This window comes from Lycorma delicatula, chromosome 10 (genome assembly GCF_047948215.1).
Source record: "Lycorma delicatula isolate Av1 chromosome 10, ASM4794821v1, whole genome shotgun sequence".
Taxonomy (NCBI): domain Eukaryota; kingdom Metazoa; phylum Arthropoda; class Insecta; order Hemiptera; family Fulgoridae; genus Lycorma; species Lycorma delicatula.
Window position 1 is genome coordinate 29,430,290 of NC_134464.1, and position 20,159 is coordinate 29,450,448.

Consider the following 20,159-nt stretch of genomic DNA (forward strand, 5'->3'; position numbering starts at 1 on the left):
CTCTCTCTCTCTCTCTCTCTCTCTCTCTCTCTCTCTCTCTCTCTCTCTCTCTCTCTCTCTCTCTCTCTGTGTGTGTGTGTGTGTGTGTGTGTGTGTGTGTGTGTGTGTGTGTGTGTGTGTGTGTGTGTGTGTGTGTGTGTGTGTGTGTGTGTGTGTGTGTGTGTGTGTGTGTGTTGTTAGCTACATGCTTTGACTGCTAATAAGTTGATTTGCTTGATTCCCTAGATGGTGGCCCTGAAGTCTGCTCCTGTCAGCGGAAAACTTCCATGACAGTTCTTCTTGGTGTCAATGATGATCAAAATAACCAAATCTAATGTTCAGATTCCATTGACAAAAATAAACTCGTAAGTCATCTTCACAAATTTTTCGTAGGATTAAAATTAGCATTATTAATATAAATTACACCTGCATATGTACATACATACCTATTTATGTTCATTTCCCTATTTTTCCATTTTATTAAATATTGGAGCTATTTCTGATTTCACATAAGAGAAATTTCATATATTTCCAATTTTTGGAATGAGAATTAGGTATTTTGAAAAAAGATGAAAAGTAAATTTACTTAAATTTAAATGAAAATTTAAATAAAGTAAATTTAGATGAAATAATTAGAGTAAATTTAAATGAAAAGTAAGTAGATGATAAGTAAATTTACTTATTCATTATGATTAAATCAAAGAAAGTTAACCCTTCTTGATTTTCAGTCTTAACATTTGTTTGATTATTTTCATAAGAATACACGTACTCAAATTTCCTTTTGTCCGAACATTTTTAAATCAGCCAAATTGGAAGTCAGATGCAGTAAAATGGCCAGTTGTAGTGCAAAAATATATTTTGGAAACATTTAGGATTAGTGTTATATTTGTGTATAGTAAATTAATTGTTAATTAACGGCGTAATTAATTAATTAATTAACGGTGCCCATTTTTTTTTTTTTATTATTATGAAATGAAATTGTAAAGAAAATTATTCAAAACCACAGCAATGTCTCATCATCATAAATCAGCTGATTTTGAAGTCGACAGTTCTAAGGTTCAAATCCTAGTAAAGGCTACTTTTATACAGATTTGAATACTAGATCATGGATACTAATCTTTTAAATTCAAAATATACTCTATATTAGACTTGCAAATTGTTTTACACATTGTTGGCTTTGTTTTTCGCATTGATTTTTACTCTGATTGATATCAAAGAACGAGATGGCTTTGCACAAAGAAATCAAACTTAATTTTAAAAATATTTATTTCATAATTAACACGTTATTCTGGGTTACCTCCTTCAAAGTACTTACCTGCTCTATTAAGCATTTCTCAGAACATTTTTTTTTACTGTATTTAAAGTTTTTTGAGTCTTTTTACTATACAGTATAGTTCTTGTAACAATTTTCTTTAATCTAATTAGGAAAGTAATTTTAGAAAGTACTTTTAAAAAGTTTGCAGAATCAATTTTGAAGAGAAGGAGGACTGAGAAAAAAAATTGTAGTATATTTTCCAAAAATTTATTATTAGTCAGCACACAATTATGTAAAGCATCTAGCAATTGCTGTTTCATGTCTCTGGTTGTTTCTTTTTCACTGCCTACCTCAAATCCATGGCTGTTTAATAAGACTATTTTATTTCTAATGAAGACATGATATCGGTTTCTTGTGACTGTGAATGTCGACACATACCAAATATGAGTACATCGATGAAAAACTGAAATATTTGTTTATATTATTATACATTCAGACCTTTGCCGGTATCTATTTACCTTAGAGATTGGTATTGGGTAACTTTTTTTTAATTTGTAGCTAGTGTTTCAACCCCCACCACAGTTTATCTGTGTTTGTCGACATATACCAGTGAAGGTCTGAGTAAATGAATATTTCAGTTTTTCACCGATGTATTCCAAATGTTAATTTACAATAAAAAATAAATAAAAAGATTCAAATGTAAGAAAAAACCCCAACCGTCCCAGATATCAGTCTTTCACGGTAACATGTACATTTCTAACCTTTTTATATAAAGCATTTACTGAGCCAACTTTATTTTTCCTAAACATTATTCTTATAATTAAATTTTATGCAGCCCATCAAAATCAGTTTTAAAAGTAGCATCCCGTATCGCAATTCAATACTAAAGATGAGACAAGACAAAATACAAAAGTTTCAATATTTTCTTACTACAAATCCAATGTAATGCCACAAACATGCACCTAATTTTTAAGCTTACAATTTAAATTCATAGAATGCTGAATCCATTTAATATTTCTGCCAACCTAAACTCCTAAGTATTTTATTTTTGTAACTTTTTGTAATGCCAAGCAACTACAAGTTTTAAATGTTATTGCAACTTACCTCATAAATTTTCTAAATAGATTCAGAAGCTTCTATTCAATGAGAGACACATACATTGGATATTTTTAATATTCAATACTAAAAAATGGTTTGTCAGCAACTGTATAATATTTTTAGACCCTTTTTGGCTAAATTATGGACTGTTCTCCAATCTGAATTTTTAAATACTACTATATCATCTGCAAATGAGATCATTTTACCATCTCCATTATCTAATCTAAAAGTGTTGTATCATACAGTGAAAAAAATATCAACCAAGTGTTCTGAGGAATGGAGAATTCAGAAGTATCCAACCTGTTAATAACATTTCTAACCCTGTTTCTCATCTCCCTGGCATCCAAATATGACTCAACAAGCTCATACAAACATAGTAGGAATAACTTGAATAAAGTAAAGTATATTAGTAGTCTCATGACAGAAAAAAAAGAAAGGTAGAAATGTTAAATCTGGTGTGGGATAGATAACTGGGCAATTAATAAAAATTTGAAAAACTATATTACTGCAATATGTTTTTTTTTTCTAAGAAGTTTTTTGAGTGAAGTAAATTTAGAAAAAATTGTTTAGGAAAACATAAGCACTTTTTTAATTTTATTTACATGAAAGTCACTTGATTATTTAGGCCAAAAACTGACAGATTGGAAAACTATAAGGTAAGGTTAACCTATTAACAAGTTCAGTGATAATCATATATTTCCTGCACAAAGTACATATTCACTGTAACAGCATCTTGCTTATAATCACTTAGGAATGTAATTAAAAACTCTAAACTCTTAATTCAATTTATATGCTGGATATTAATGTAAAATGTGCTAATTTTCCTACATAAATGCATTATAATAAAAATGTCTCATTTATTAATATTTTTAAATACTGCAATAAATCAGTTAATGCTTTAAAAATTCAGAATTAGTCAATTTAACATAGAAAGTGCAACCAAATTTCAAATAACTCATTTAAGATTAAATAAACTTTCATTAAACAAACCAAAGTAAGATTTTTTCTGTTAGAATGTCTCTAATACAAGAAAATGGAAAATCTGATATTAATTAATTGGAAATACATGCAATTGTAAAACTTTTATGCAGAAAAATGGCTGTAATAGTCATAGAAAATCTGATATGAGTCTCAAATTTATCCAAAAAACAACACACCGAACTCACAAGACAAACAAAATCCCATTTTAGGTGAACTTGAGAAAGCGAAGCTGTTTCCCATTGAAGAAATCTTCATTGAACTGAATATGCTGCTGCATGTCAGCATACCAAGCTCTCTAAAATGCAGGCAATACCAAGCCCTACAAATGAGACACCTTTATTCAGTTCACTGCACAGACTGACTGTGGAGTGAACACATACTCACAGAAACCGATTCTGATTGGTGCCTCTTGTACCTCAGGTGCTTTGTCTTTGTCCCACACATAGGATAGGCTTTGAGAGATTGTGTAATTAATTAATGTCTACCTTTATTTTATGAAAAAATACATTAAGTACAATTCTAGAAGAAGATGAATGTCAGACCTAATGAAAATAACGTTACACATAAAACTTGAAAAAGATAGCTAAAAAATTATCAGTATAACGTACTTTTATTATAAAACCTTTATTGCTTACCATTTCAGAAATTAATTATTAATTTTTTTTTTAAATGAATTCTAAATTAATAAATTCATACTTTAATATGGGTTAAATAAAAGATAAATATATAGTACTCAAAATGTACTAATTTTTTTCTAATTTTTAGAATAACATTTTAGTAACTTTTGTCTTAATATTCTTAAACTAAATTATAAACTCCATAATTATATGTTTTAAAAATACAACAGAAAAAAGCAATAAATTATAATTGGCAATGTATTTTCATATTAGTTATTAATATTATTATTTACAACCTCAATACCTTGTTCTTAACAATAAAGTCACTTCTATTTTCTGACAATAATCTTTGTTTACATTTAATAAATAAGCAATTTCAAAACCTAATTATTTGTATCACATTTATGCTAGTAAAACAAATTTTTCATTGCTGTCAATACTTAACAAGAACTATGCTAGAAGCTATGAAAAATTTTCTGTTGGTCTTAAATAAACAGTAAACAAGTATAGCGGGCAGCATAGAGCTTTGCACATTGCAGGAGAGAGAGATAGACTGATAGGATAAGTGGAACAGTTAGATAGTCATTCCTTTACAAAAACATCTTGTGTGGCTCTGTATACTTACATAGTTTGCAGTACATTGTCAGAGTTGTTCAGGATAGTTAATAGCGTGGTAAGCCAGCTGTCGGCCTATATGCACAGTAATATGCCGCTCGCTATAACGGTTATGTTTTGCACATGTGATTGATGCTTTATCGAACAACATGATTTATCATAAAATATTAGTGATCTTTGAAAAACATAATTGTTGCAAAGTTATAAAATATTTTATTATTTTCATTGCATTCTAACTTATTTCATTGCATATTACTCATGAATATAATATTATACCTAAAGTAATAGTATGTTAATGGAAGTTCAGAATATATCTGAATGAATGGAAAATTCTAACGGCTACAAAGACTTCTCTGCGTGTGGTACATTTTTGAGCTTTAATTATATTATGTAATAGTGAAATAAGCAACTAATTACACTGATAAACAAAACAAAATTTTTTAAACGTTTCTCAAAGTATGATACCTTTCTCTGCACTGTTCTTTGCATACATTACAGATCTGTAAATAGAATTTTTCTAACAACTTCAGTTTAAATGAGGGTGTATACTGTTACACTGGCTTATACTGAGTTATACTGAGGCTTATTCTGTATATAAGTATACATCTTATTTCAATATGTATACTCAGTATATACTTAAACAGTGTTGGCCACAGTACAATCTAGAAAGTTTAGCAAATGATTCAACTTCTTTTTTTGTAAAAATTACCATTCAGTAAAATTAATAAAATGTTGATGGTCATGCTGGGAAAATGTACAACCAGTCAAAATATACTGTTGCACGAGTCTGAAAGAGAAGTGTTAGTAAAAAAGAAAAAAGAGAAAACCTCCAATGAGCAGTTTTTGTGATCTGATTCAATTGATGAAATTGTAACGCAGAAGATATACTATTATCAGAAATGGTTGAGTACAGATGACCAAGAAGACAGGAAGATACATATTAAGTATAGGTATATGCTACTTTAAAAAAAAAAGTTTATTTTTTATAGAATGAATCCTCAGGTAAAGGAAGTTACAGAAATAGTTACAATTTTAGGAAGTTCCATGATCAAGAGACTCCTAGAAATATCTAAATAATATCTAATATCAATTGTAAATTCATTAGTTTGTGTGATTTACAAGATTATTATTAGAAATTTATCACTGAAGAGATAGATGTATTTACATACGATGAAGCTTGAGCAGATGAGTCATTATAGCAAGATTATGAAAAGATTACTGTTGGTGAGATTAAATCTGCTCGGAAGAAAGTGAAAAATTATACACTCCCTGGTGCTAGAGGAAAAGGCTTCTGTTGTATTGAAAGTATTATGCTTCTAAGATGATAAAATTTCATTTGAATGGAAAAAATTCTCCATTTTTTTATAAGAGGGATAGTAAGAAGGAATATGATAATTATGAAGAAATAAGCACGAGTATTTTGATTGTTTCATTTTACAGGGAAATTCTGATAAACAGGCTAGAGCTACAAGTTGAGAGAATTTGAAAGAACAAATTGGTTTCTATTCTGGGAGTTCCACAGATAATATTTTTTGCTTTAAACAGATCACGGAAACAGCAATATTGTATCAAAGGGAAATTAATCTTGTCTTTGTTGATTTGAGGAAGTTGATTTCAGGCCATAGAAATTTCTCTAACATAAAAATTTCTTGATAATTTTGAATTTGATGAAAAATATTACATGCCTACAATTATTCAAAATATGCAGTTTTGAATTTTAAATTATCTTGTAGGACAGATTAATGGATTCAAAAAAGGTACAGAAATAATTCAGTTCTTAAGGCACATTCTTTGGAGCAATTAGGACACATGCTTAAAATTCCTGAATATTTTCTTATTTAAGAAATTGATTATTCTTACTAAAATTGCCACAAAAAGCTAGTTTCCTTATAAGAAATTCATGTCCAAGTTCCTTAACCAAAGATAAGAAGCTCTCTAAAGAATCAGAAGTGTTTAGTTCAACTTTCAGTAATTTTTCTCTTATAATCAAATTCCAGTGAGTTTATTATTGGCAGATAAATTGTTTTCTTCAAATTTATTCTTCGTTCTCTAGTTCAGTTGATGTCAAGACTGGTTTTACTACTAGCAACTATGACTAGCTTAAATTTGTACTATTTCCCTAATACATTTATATGCATTATACTTTTGAATCCTTTGCTCCTTGTTTCCTTTATGCTTTAAATACAATAGAAAAATAAATAATTATTAAAATCTCAGGGTAAACTGATTCTACACATAAGATCTAGATAAAACTAAATATTTCTGTATTGAAAACACAGTACAAGAATAAGACGCATAATTATAGAAACAAATTGAAGTAGACAATTTCACGGAGATATAGCAACAATAACACCATGTACATGAACAATTTAACAAAATATAAGAAGAAAAATAATTATTTCAAAGATACTTTATATAAATACTTGACAAATATAAATATACAAAGACTCAATACAAAAATGTAATAAAATTAAACAAAAAAAAAACCTTACTACCTTATTATTTATTAAATATTAATCTCATTTTCAAAATTTTCTCAGCATAAGCCCAATGCGTTAATAAAACCCTCCGAACTGGTCTATGATTTTCAAATCCTAGTAAAAGTTAGTTAATTTTATATGGATTTGAATACTACACAGTAGATAACGATGTACTTTGGTGGTTAGAGTTCAGTTAACCACACGTCTCCGAAATGGTGAGCCTGAGTTTGTACAAGACTACACTTCATTTACATGTCAAACATATCATCCTCATCTCATTGGGCTATGGGGGGAGGTTGCTTATTGTTCACTAGTCAAACAAGATTGAACACACGAATTAAGAAAAAAAATAAAAAGTATATCAAACTAAAAATTTTTATAAAACAATCATTTGACAAACATTCATTTAAATGAAAGTAAAGTCCAAACTGTAAATTTAAATGAAGTATCAACAAAATTTATGAAGATTCATATTTCTATGTTTTCCTGTTTAGCCTCCAGGAATCACCATCAGGTATTGCTTCATAGAATGAATGAGGATGATATGTATGAATATAAGTGAAGTGTAGTCTTGTACAGTATCACGTTAACCACTTCTGGGATGTGTGGTTAATCGAAACCCAACCACCAAAGAACACTGACATTCATGATCTAGTATTCAAATTCGTATAAAAGTAACTGTCTGTACCAGGATTTGAACATTGGAAGTCTCAGCTTCGAAATTAGCTGATTTGCGAAGATGCGTTCACCACTAGACCAACCTGGTGGGTCTATTTCTATGTATCTGTCCTTAAGAAGGCTCACTCTTATTTTGTAAGCTTTCTTTAAAATAAAACAAAAAATTGAATTTTGTACTCTGTGAACAATGTCTTTTATTAATTAGCAATGATTTCCAAATAAAAACTGAAAAGTCTTGCAATACTGATAAAATCTGTGTCTATAAATAAATTTCATATACTATGTTGGTAAATTTCATAACTATTTTTAAGAATAATCTCAACATCATTCCATGCTAGAATTAACAGGAGGATTAAAGTGGTTTCCTATTACCTTCATAATAGAGTCAAATATATATTTGAACTTTAGTACTCATAGGCCAGTGAAATGGAAATAATATTTTGCTCTAAAAATGAATAAAGCATGAACACACACTCTCTGTATTAAAACAAAGGTTTATCCCTTCCACTAAGTTTATAATTTTATCATTTTCTTTAAGTTTGAGAAATATCCTAAAGTAAGTTTCTAATAGACAATTTAAAAAAAACCAAACATAAGATAATCCTTACAAAACACTTTAATTTATTGCTATGTGAAATACGCTTTACAAAATTTCTAATTTCCTCCATTCCATTATTAAGATACTTATCGTAGGGGAGCACCAGTTGTATCAGTCTGTTGTAAAAGAGTCCATTATACAAACTATGTATTAATGACTTGTTTTTACTCATTGTCATATGGAATTGTTGGCCTTCAAAGAAGAACTTCAGATGCTGGAAGAGATGAATGTTGCTTGTTGTGAAATGTAGACAACAGGGACTGACTGAATTACTCCCAGTTGAAAATTGTAAAGAGGTTTTGAATTGCAGCAGTGAAGCGTGGGCAGGAATTCTCTTGGATCAACATAACACCCACACAAGCCACAATGCTTATTGTGAATTGCACAATGCAATTTCTTAAGCAGTTTAGAGTCAATTTCAATGTGATTATGAAAGTTTGAAGAAAAAGTTCATAAATAAAACTTTCTGTACCAAAATTCTGTACCCTGATTTTTTGTGTAGAAGATGTTTGAATTACTTCTTCATTGACGATGAAGCCTTAACTCCATGTACTATTATTTTTATTATGGGGTTGCATGCAACACTCACATCTTGTTCCCATGATGAAATAATTCAATAAGTCATCAACTTGCTCTGTGTATAATATCAAAAAGACCAAACCATTGCCATGTAGTTTCATTTTGTGTTGTTCTGTTAGCATCTTTGGCATTCGGGATATACACTATTTTCAATAGGATAGCTCTCGTAAAAAACTGAACATGAAATTTCAGGAAACTTTCAAAGAGAGTGGTGTTATAGTAAATCATTTATTTTCTCTAATCTTCTCTTTTCCAAACAATTATTCATTGAAGATGATTTTCAGCTCCAAAGATGTTTGAGATTTTCAGTATTCAGGAAAATGATTTTAAATTACGTAAACAATTTGAGGAAAGGACAAATTACACTATTAAATCTGTAACAAATGTAAAAGAAAATGTTTATTTTTATTTTTTCCAATAACATGGTTCCATTGCAAAACCTTACTAAGTATGAAACTTAGTAATATATAATTTGCTTTCATTTAAACCTATTTAAACTAATATGAATACATAATGAATTACCAAACTGAATTTAAACCAGTTCATATCTAACTATGACTGATTTATGTTCCCTGGTTTTGCTGTTTATTTCGTTGTAGTGTGTGTTTTGTTTTAAAACTTTTTTAGTTTCTATTTCTGGAATAGAGTGTTACTGCATTTAGAAATGTCATGAAAAGTAGGTCCATTTTTTTTAATAATTGATAAAAATTAAATGATGGTAAAGGGTTAACATAAATGAGAGAAAATTTGTGTAACGATGCTGTAGATTTTGGTAACAGTATTTCAACAATTTTATATAAGATTAAAGATATAAAAAAACTTCAACAGCATTCTAAAACAGCCATCAAAAAAGACAATGAAAGTGTTTAAATATGAAACACTTAATAAGGCACTTTTTGTGATTACCCAATCTAGGGAAAAAGGATTTCCATTATCTGGCGCTCTTATTCAGGAAAAGTTTAATTGCTTACAGAAATGTTTAGTGATGAATATAAAATATCTATAGACAGTTCTGGATGTTAATTAGCTAATGTAATGTAATGCGGTTGAAAAATTTCAAAACTGAATTTAGATAAATGCTAAAGGATTATACAATGGACTAGCTTTGTAATGTAAATGAAACAGGGCTATATCTTAAAATTCTAAACAAGAAATCTCTTGCTGTGAAAAGTGAAAAATCTGTTCTAGTTCATGAAATAAGCAAAGACAGAATAACAATATTTCCTTGTAAAACTGTTTAGGAACATTTTCTTTTCCATTCATGGATATCAATAAATCCAAAAATCCTTGAACATTAGAAACTATAGCATAGAATATATTATCAGTGTATTATTTAAATCATCAAGCAGTTGGATGTCATCTAATTTATTTCAAACAAGATTCTACAAAAAATTTGTACCTGCTGTTAGAAAGTTTATGGCAAGTGAAGGATTCCCTAGGGAAGGAATATTAAATATCAATAATGCATCAACACATCCATAAAATTTAACAAATGATATACTCGTATGTAAGTGAAATTCTCCTTGTTCAATGCTAACAGTCTACTGTAACCAATGGTCCAAATTTTAACCTGTGTTAAATGACATCATGGATTATAACTTTACTTTTAGTATGAATATCTCATGAGAAAAATAAAAATAAATGTAATATGAGAAAGAGTATCTCAGAACTTTTAAAATTATAGATATGGAAAAAGATTTACTGTTGCATACAATTATGAAAGAAAATAACTGTTGAAAAATCATGGAACAATTTTTTTGATGAAATATTGACTGAAGATACCATTAATATAGTAGAAGATTTAGTAATATTAGTAAGAGAAATTCCTGGATGTGACAATATTAAGGATAAAGACATACAGGAATGGTTAGTTTTTAATGAGGAAAAAAGGGAACTTACTGATTAAGAAACATGGATGACATACTGTGAACAGAGGAAATGGTTATGGATTTATATGGCTAAAAAATTTCCAAATGACAATGGATACTTTCCAAGGGCTGAGGAAGTAATCAATATTTTCCAGGTAACAGATTTCTATTTTATTTTTTGACAATATATATATATATATATATATTACATTTTAGTTAGGATTTAAACATCAAACCTTGAAATTTGTCTCATCCATATGTATTTTCATTTCAGGTTTCATAATAATTAATTGAACAGTGATAAAATCACTGTTTTCTAATATGCTACTGAAGAGACCAAACAACAGAAAGAAATAAAAATTTAACAGAAAATTCCCAATTTTTTTTTTTTTGAAAAATCAAAAAATAACAGATTTTATTTGTGATTAATTTTTTACATAAGCTTGAAAGCTTGTGCGTGAGAATATGAAGTGAACATTTTTCAGTGTTAGAAAATGCAATGCCTGACATTACGTTGATAACAAAAACTGCATTAAAATAAACATCCAATTCAATCTGGTTATTTTAATAAAAAAAGGCATGCAAAATTGTATTGAATAATGGTAATAGTATTGAAAAAGAATAAAGTATAGCCTCAAAGACTGTTAAATAAAAATTTAGGTGCTTCTAGTAAAATTGATCCCATGATTAAAATTTATAACAATAGTAATTGAATTTTGTCAACTTTAGTAAAATGTGTTCATGTTTTGCTATAAAATTTAATTTATGGTATATTTTATTTTTATAAAGTATAAACCTTTTACAATCTGTTGCCTTGGAACAATAAAATGGTGATATCAACACATTTTTATTTTTTTTATAATGCTGTTCAACATATTTAAGCAGATTTTTTAAAAAATCTGCTAATCAAATAAGATATGAAAAATATCCATATAACCATTCATAACTGGAGATTACGCCCTGTAAAGGAAAGGAAAAATCACAATTATCAGCACTGGATGCCTTTCCTCATTTCAGACTTGGAATGGGAAAAGAGATGAGCTGCCCCATTTTCTAAATTCTGCTAAACATTATCTCCTTTTAATGACTACAGGCCTTCAGAACAAAATACTGACATCAATATCATTAATTAAAACAGATTTTTTTAACATTTGAGAACATACAATTAATCAGAAAAACAAATTCTAAATAAAAAATGCAAACTGCAGAAAAAACATGATAAAAATTGAGAATTTTTAACTATGGGGATGAAATATGGGTTAAAAATGATAGGGAAAAAATGGAACATAATAATAAAGAAGTAAAATAGACCACAAAACTAAAATGTTGTCTGAGACTTCCTGAAGAGGATATACTGAAACCTACTGAGGGTAAAGAGCAGTGGCAAGTTACCAGGCTGATTGGCAGAAATTAACAAAAAAGTACTTTAAGGGGAATAGAATTTATAATTGTATATTTATAAAGAATGTAAAAGAGGTTGTTAATGAAAATCGAACTTTTTAAAATAAATTTATATCTTGGTTTATATAATTCAATTATTATTGCTATTGAAATAACGAACGAATTCAAAAAAGAAACATCGACTAAAAATCAGGGAAGGAGAGGTTAACAAGTATAATTTATCTGTAGTATTTATACTAGAAAACATTGCAGAAAAATGTAGCTATATATTTTGGTAACGGAAAACTGAACAGTTTACTGAACACAACGTTAACCTAACTTAGTACCACGTACACGATCTGTTGGTGAACATGAGAACTAAGTAGGATCCATGCGGTCGTCGTAGTAACAAGAGATAATGTTCATAAACAAGTGTACTTGTGTACTCATTAACAATAATACTAAAAATAGCTTGTGACGCGTTAGTTCGGAGAAGCAGGGAATATTTAGTGTTGTTAGAATGTGTTCAAAAATTATTTTTTTACATTTATTATTAAAAATGCAATTCAGAAAATGGTAATCTTTATCGAAATATAACATAAATGATAAAAATTTTCTACGGCTGATATAATCTCAAGTTGCCAGCTCAATGTTTGTTATTATGTTTACTATCAGTTTGTTTATTCAATTTTGGAAGTGTACCTATACATAAAACTTCGTCGGGTTTATCAAATTACTCGTGTTAACAGAATAGGATAGTGTAATTCAAAGTAAGTTTTTAATTTTTATTTTTTTATATGATTTAAATAGTAGTTACAGTCAGTTTTTTTTTCAGAAATAAACTCTTTACTAAATAAACAATTTGTGAGATCTGAACCATTACAGTACTTTACGAAAATTGCTTTTTGTTTATTATTTTTAATATGGGACTTTTAAAAGGACTCTCATAAATTATAAAAAAATTAATTTTTTTATAATTTATTCTATCAATATGTTTATAAAACACGTACACCTGATGCATTTTACAACATAAATCATCGATAACAATTTTGAATCTAACCTAAAATTAAAAATTTTTAATTGTACTTTAAATTCCATGCAGCATAAAACATTCTGCCTGGCATTGTGCACCCCTCTCAAATGTTCCCCGAAATATTTATTATAAAGAATAAGTCATGCGTATTGAAAATTACACTCCCTCTTAAATTATTTCATATTTATAAATGTACTTTTATATACTTTTATATTCATCAAAATTCAACCGCTACTTTTTTGACTAACTGAAATTTACATTCAAAAATAATTTTCAACCCTGACAAGCACATTTATATAACCTTAATACATTCCCTTTTTTAACACAACTATTTCCCGTTTTTTTTTTTTGTTTTTTTAACTAATTTAAAAACATACTAAATCGAACTTTTTTTTAACTTTAATTACTAACTCATGATTTAATATTTCCAAATTATTATTAATTAAATAATCTACAACAAATTGTTTTATATTTTCTCATCGTTGCAATACATTACTGCTCGTTAAGGTTTAGAAAGCGAAAACATACAAATAATCAGCAGTTATACTTGGGGTGTCTAAAATGATGTAAACACGTTTCCTTGCATTGCAGGGAATAGTATCTTACGACAGAACGTCGGTAGAAAGAAACCCAGCCATCGATCTAACTAACCATCCGCGATCTGCTTGTCAACTGAGCTTTCTAGAGTTTGACGAGTTTGATTAATTAATTTTAATCACAATAACCCACCGAGTTGGTCTAGCGGTGAACGCTAGACTAACCCGGTGGACTTCCCAAATCAGCTGATTTGGGAGTCGAGAATTCCAGTGTTCAAGTTCTAGTAAAGGCAGGTATTTTTATACGGATTTGAATACTAGATCATCGACACCGGTGTTCTTTGGTGGTTGGGTTTCAAATAACCACACATTTCAGTTCGACTGAAACTATACAAGACTACATTTCATTTAAACTCATACATATCATCCTCTGAAGTAATACCTGAACGGTAATTCCCGGAGTCTTAACAGGAAAAAGAAAAAAAATTTAATCACAGTAAATTCTTTTCAAAAGGGAAAAACTGAAAATTTTCCAAAAAGAAATGTAAGAAAAAACTGTTATAAACAAAATAAAATAGGTTTTAACAAAATGCGGTAAAATATAAAGAATAGAATTTTATCAATTCTTTTTTAAATTTGCATCTTATTAAGTTTGTTGCGTAGTATTAAAAACAAACAACTGCCTAGTTTAATTAACGTTAAATATACAAATTATAACCACATAATACAAGTAAACTAAGTACTGTAAATTATTAATGGTGATTAAAAATAGCGAAATAAATTCAGTAATTACTGCTTATAGTCGAGTTATTTTAATATCTGACTTCTTTAGAAAAAATTTTAAGCGTGCATCCTATAGTGGAAAAGATCCGCATTTTTTAATTGTACGTCAACCCATATTAAAAAAAATTTATGTTACATAAAACATTAACTTTTTAATTTTAAACTTTTCAATTTGGCATCAAAAGATGGAACCTAGCATTCTGCATAGGCGTTTTCAGTCGTTTTAATTTTTCAAGTAAATTTCAGTTTGCAATTTTTAATCATTTACTTTGGTAATTTTATGTTCGGACGTAGATAACGACACCTCGTTGTTCCCCCAAGGAAAAAATATCACTGATGGATTTTCTTTTATTTTTTTATAACCTTATGGTTATATTTGGAGAAATTCATGATATATGAATCATGAAATTGCTGATATATCAACTTGTTTTACTGCTAACTCCCTGTACTATTATGAACGCAGACTTCCTCAGATAATTTTCATTTTTGAAAACTTTATCGTTAATTTTTTAATGTATTTTTCTCATAACCCTTTAGTGGCGGAATGTTGTTTTTTTTTACATCGAAGAAAGGAAAATTACTAACATACTCGTACACTCGTACACCATCCGCTCGCTCAGAAGATAGTGTCGGTCTCCCACCGACGAACCACTCCCTCTCTACATCACGCGAAGACCGAACCCATCATAAGCACAATACAGTCTCCGGTGGGAATTGCAGGATGACCTGTCAGAAAGGGGATGGCGAGGAACTTAGCAGAGTCCCATGGGTATTCACAGAACAGTACATCCGCGTCTGGCTCTAACTCAGCCCGGTCTAACCTAACCTAATCTGGCCTAATCTGTTCTAAATATAATCTTCGGATGAAAGTTATGATCAGAAATCTACTATTAGAAGGTTATGATTACGAATAGTGTTACGTTTTCACCCCCTCTTGCCGTCAGGTACTGAAACCTAGCGGTGGCTAGGTTGCAAACTATGGTCGTCAGACCATCACTCCGCTCTACGTCACAAGCTGCTCCTTTGAGCACTGTACGTAGCGTCTTATACCAATCTGCACTCATACCTCACCCAAGGCGGTCGTATCCGGATGGACTCTCTCAATTCTTACTCGGATGAACATTACTTTAAGTTTTATTTAGCTTATGTTTGCTATTTTTAAAGTTAAGTTACAAGTTACTATTGTTATGTTACAAAATTATATTAAACCGCCAAGACGGCTTACAATTACACAATCCTTCCGTAATCAACAAAGTGTTGTCTTCATTCATCACCTATGAACACATACAATCCACCCTCGCTTTAAAATCTACCGCAACGCTGTTGAACAAGGGCGTCCCGTCCACGTCGCAACAAATTGAAACCTTACATACAGAAGTTTGGAATCCCGGTCAGGGTTCCATTTTTTGACAAGCTACAAATTTCATTTCATTTATTAAAAAAAAAAAAAACACCAGTTAGATTGCTATAATTGAGCGTAGTTTTTTAGTTAGCGAAGAGTAATAAATAATCCTATTATCATCGTATTTATTTACCAGTAGAGAAGTTATGTGCTTATTTTCTGCAATGAAAATTTACCTATCCAATTTATTCTAATTGAAATAAATTTTGAAATGAAATTTACGGTATTTACTAGGCCGTGAATACAGCTGTTAGAGTACTATACTTAATTTGGTTTGGAAACGCCGGATGGTGATAACAGTGGTCATCAACTGGCTTATAATGGATCATGAGGAAAAATATTGACAAAAAATTAGGAGTGTTATTTTAAAAAATTGAACAATTTTTTTTTCTGGGTGGGATCTTCCTGCTCATGGATGTGAAACCACTATTGGATTTTATTTTTGTGTAATGAATGGGATCCGATTTAAACTTCATTAGATTTATCGTCCTTTAGCCTAGATATTTCTTCTCCACTGAAAAGAATTTGTTTCATAAGTAAAATAAAAGTTAAAAAAAAAGAATTTTAAAAACTAAATTAAAAAATAATAAATTCGGTTCCAAATTAAAAACAGTTGATAACAGCTAGCAACTTACTAACCAAGATTTTAATGCCGATTTCAAAAAATCGAAAATTAAAGAATAATTGAATTAATTTTTAATTCCATTGACTTTTCTAAGATTATTCTACTTGATATTTAATTAGCTCTATTTTAATTTTAAATTTAAAAAAAAAAAACAACAAAAATCACTGCCTACATGAAAAGAAAGGCGCTGCTTTCACAAAAAAAATAATAATCTGATCTGGACAATACTTGATTTCTTTGTACGCCTATTAAATTGCATTTAGACATTCTTTTAAAATGAAAATTACATAAAATTTTATTTCATTAAAAACTTCTGATATTATTACATTATTTTTTTTTAATTCATAATACACATTTTATTTCAATGAGAGGTTTTAATTATTAATAAATCAATATATTTAAATTAAAAAAATGGATATGAAGTCTGATTCAAACCGATGTGCCTCCCCTAAGAACCAAATATTTCATTAATTAAAAGTTTATTTGGCTATAACTCTGGTACCAATGAAAATAAGTACCACTTGTGATATATCGTTAAAAAGCACTCAATGAGGGCTTATTATTACTGCAGTTAAATCCAAATGTTTTGGATTTTGGACTTTTTTAAATCGGTTTTTAAGAAACCGACTTAAAAAAATAATATTACAAAAAGTTAAAAATTATATTTTTATTTATCAACTAAAGTGAAAGTATTAACAATAAATAAATATTTTTGAAGTCAGTGCCAGCCAACAAAAATTAAAAGTAAAGTTAATATCTCAACCAACCGCTAGACGGTTAAACTGGATTCCCACATTGAAAATTTTATCTAAAGAGCATATAAGAGAGAATATCTCATGATCATACATAATCTTGAGTTTGCTTAAGCATGCATGTATTGTATGTCCTTTTTATTAAATTTTTGTATTTTATTGTAGGAAAACTTCGATTACCAATTTTGCATTGTTTCAAGCAGGATTTATATTCTAAAGATAATAGATTTTTTTTTTTTTTTATTTCACAATTTGTAATATTATTTAGTGAGAAGTAATATATAAATTTTTATATAATTAAAATACGGGCAGGCCTACAAACGCGCTGCTTAAATAAGAGCAACGTATAAAGGAAAGTTGACAAAAAAGGAAGATCGTTTAAGGTAAAATCTGATTTGGGCACCACGTAACTTCCTTGTACGCCTATTAAATTACATATACACATTTTTAGGTAGATTTCATAAGAAAGCTATCTATTGTAATGGGTACCATGATTCAACTCCACGAAAATTTTGACATATCTTCGCGTTTCACATCCCCCAGACCCCAAATCCATCGTCAGTTCAAATTTTTACATATACATATATAAAATGTATATTATAATACATTTGTATATATATATCGGTTTATTCTGGGCACGATAACTGCCGTAATTTTACGCCAATCACTTTCAAACTGATACATAAAATATAACGACCCAATATTTCGGTCGATTTCGTTAATGGGAAAATCGGACCATGGGGGGTGGAAACGGGGGCTTTTTCGAAAAAAAAAATCGCTAAAACTTTCTTATTAAGTAAAATATCAAATTCGTTAAACGTTCTTACTATTCTATTGGCCTAAAACATATATAAGTAATGTGTTTTTATATCACCAGCCACTGGCCCCGGAAGTGGAAAAAATGGGGTTTAGATGAAAAAAAAAATCATACATCCCTAATAGACACAGTTTCGAATCGGTTTGAAGTGGTCGTTAGTCCTCTAAACATTACCTAAAACTTTTGTCTGAAATAATTTTTGATATGACCAACCCTTACGATAAGGGATGACCAAAACTTTGCTGGAATTGTAAGAAGATGAGACTTTTCGTATGCTAAACATGTGAAACTTTTTTCACATGCAACCATTGGAAATCTTTTTTATTCCCTACTTAGCACTGGTTAAATCTATTTCCGTCTGCCGGCGTGCCGAAAGGGATTTTTTAAGATGAAAAGTACATACAATTTTATTTCATTAATAATATTTTTACTAATTTTTTTTAATTGTTACTGAATTATTGTTAATCGTAAAAGTCTTTTACAATCAAAGGTAGAATATTAATTTTGTTTTTATTCCCTGTCGTTAAGTGTTTAATAATTTAATTGAATTTAAGTTATTAATTTTTTTTTTAATAAATTTTTTCTGTAATTTAACTAGGGCATAGCTTTCTAGCAATATTGATTATCTTTTAAATAATTTAAAATATTTTACCGTAATAATTATAATCAATATTACCTTTAAGCTTAGTGCTTAGTAGCTTTAGGTTTAGCTTTAGTGGTAGTATACAAACATCATCTTGATGTATCAGATGATATGCCCTAGTGTAATGAAACAAAACTTTTATTCACACTATCTTCACATTAAATAAAACATAATATATATATATATATATATATATATATATATATATATATGTGTGTGTGTGTGTGTGTGTGTATAATAATGTATCATTTACGATTAAATTATAAAATTTCAGATGCCTGGATTACCTATAATACAAGATCAGCTTGCAAATAACATATATAGAAATGCAGAAAAAAATATATACTCCTTTTCAAGCAATCCGAGAACTTTGTTCGCAAGAAGATTTAGATATAGGAATGACTTACCGTAAGTACTGATATATCCACTTCATATATTTCCTTAACTAAATTTAAGACCGAGTGTATTTTTTTTTTTATTTGATAGAAAATTGAATAATTTGAAAAAATATTAATTTGTGACTTTACGTTACGTTACTTAGTCTTTCTTATGGTTGTGATGCACGTGAATATCCTGAAGTAAAGCGTACACCATTCAGTATTACTTTCTCTTAAAGTAGTGATGTTTATTACGCAACCAGTTTCGTGGATATCAGAATGAAAATATCGCATAAAGGACTAATTATCGCACACTAAAAGAATTTTAGTGCGTTCAGCATGCTGATATGCAGCATATTAGTATCAGTAGGAAATATAATTGGAAGCTAACTTTAGTTTTCAAATAACTGTAAGCCAAACAAGGAACTCTGTAAGCCCAACAAGGGTTCCTTGTTGTTCTTGAGAATTTCGAGGTCGATCTCTTCGGCGGAGTGGTAGCGTCTCGGCCTTTCAACCGGAGTTCCCAGGCTCGAATCTCGGTTAGGCATGGAATTTTTCATATTTTACAAAAATTCCCTTTCCATCTCCAATGCACAGCTTCAATATGACGAGATCATAAAAAAAAAGTTGTTATATAAATGCTGCAGTTTCCATCATTAGATTACTAATGTATTTGATTTAAATTACTAAAAGAATATAATTCTCTCTTTTTTTTATTTTATGAATCTTATTTTTATGATAATATGATGAAGTACGAATCTCTATGAGAATTCTCTTTTGTAGAGGTCCTTCCATTTATTATTTTGTGTGTTATGCTGGTGTAGAACGTCGGCGTTTTCCTTCCAGTCAGGAAACTTGGTTCGATTGCATATTATCCAGTTGTTAACGTTATTAGTTTCCCGATAATTTTTCGCCACTATTTATTTGTTAAAATTTCAGTTAACAACAGATCCTATCTTGGCGACTCAACAGGTATAAAATTAGTTCCTAGAGATTAACAATGGACGTAGCTACATACTGGTTGTGATTAAAAAAAAAAAAGAAAAAGATAAGGAAACACCTT

General features: G+C 29.3%; 1 protein-coding gene across 1 annotated transcript in view; it reads left to right on the plus strand.

Annotated features, from left to right (window-relative positions):
- The first annotated feature begins 12,587 nt into the window (after window positions 1–12,587).
- Window positions 12,588–20,159, plus strand: part of Rsph3 (Radial spoke head protein 3) — a 121,156-nt gene continuing 113,584 nt past the window's right edge. The window contains exons 1-2 of the mRNA XM_075377278.1: window positions 12,588–12,898; window positions 18,994–19,127. Coding sequence (XP_075233393.1) covers window positions 18,994–19,127 — 134 coding nt within the window. The 5' untranslated portion in view covers window positions 12,588–12,898. The remainder of the gene's footprint in view (window positions 12,899–18,993; window positions 19,128–20,159) is intronic.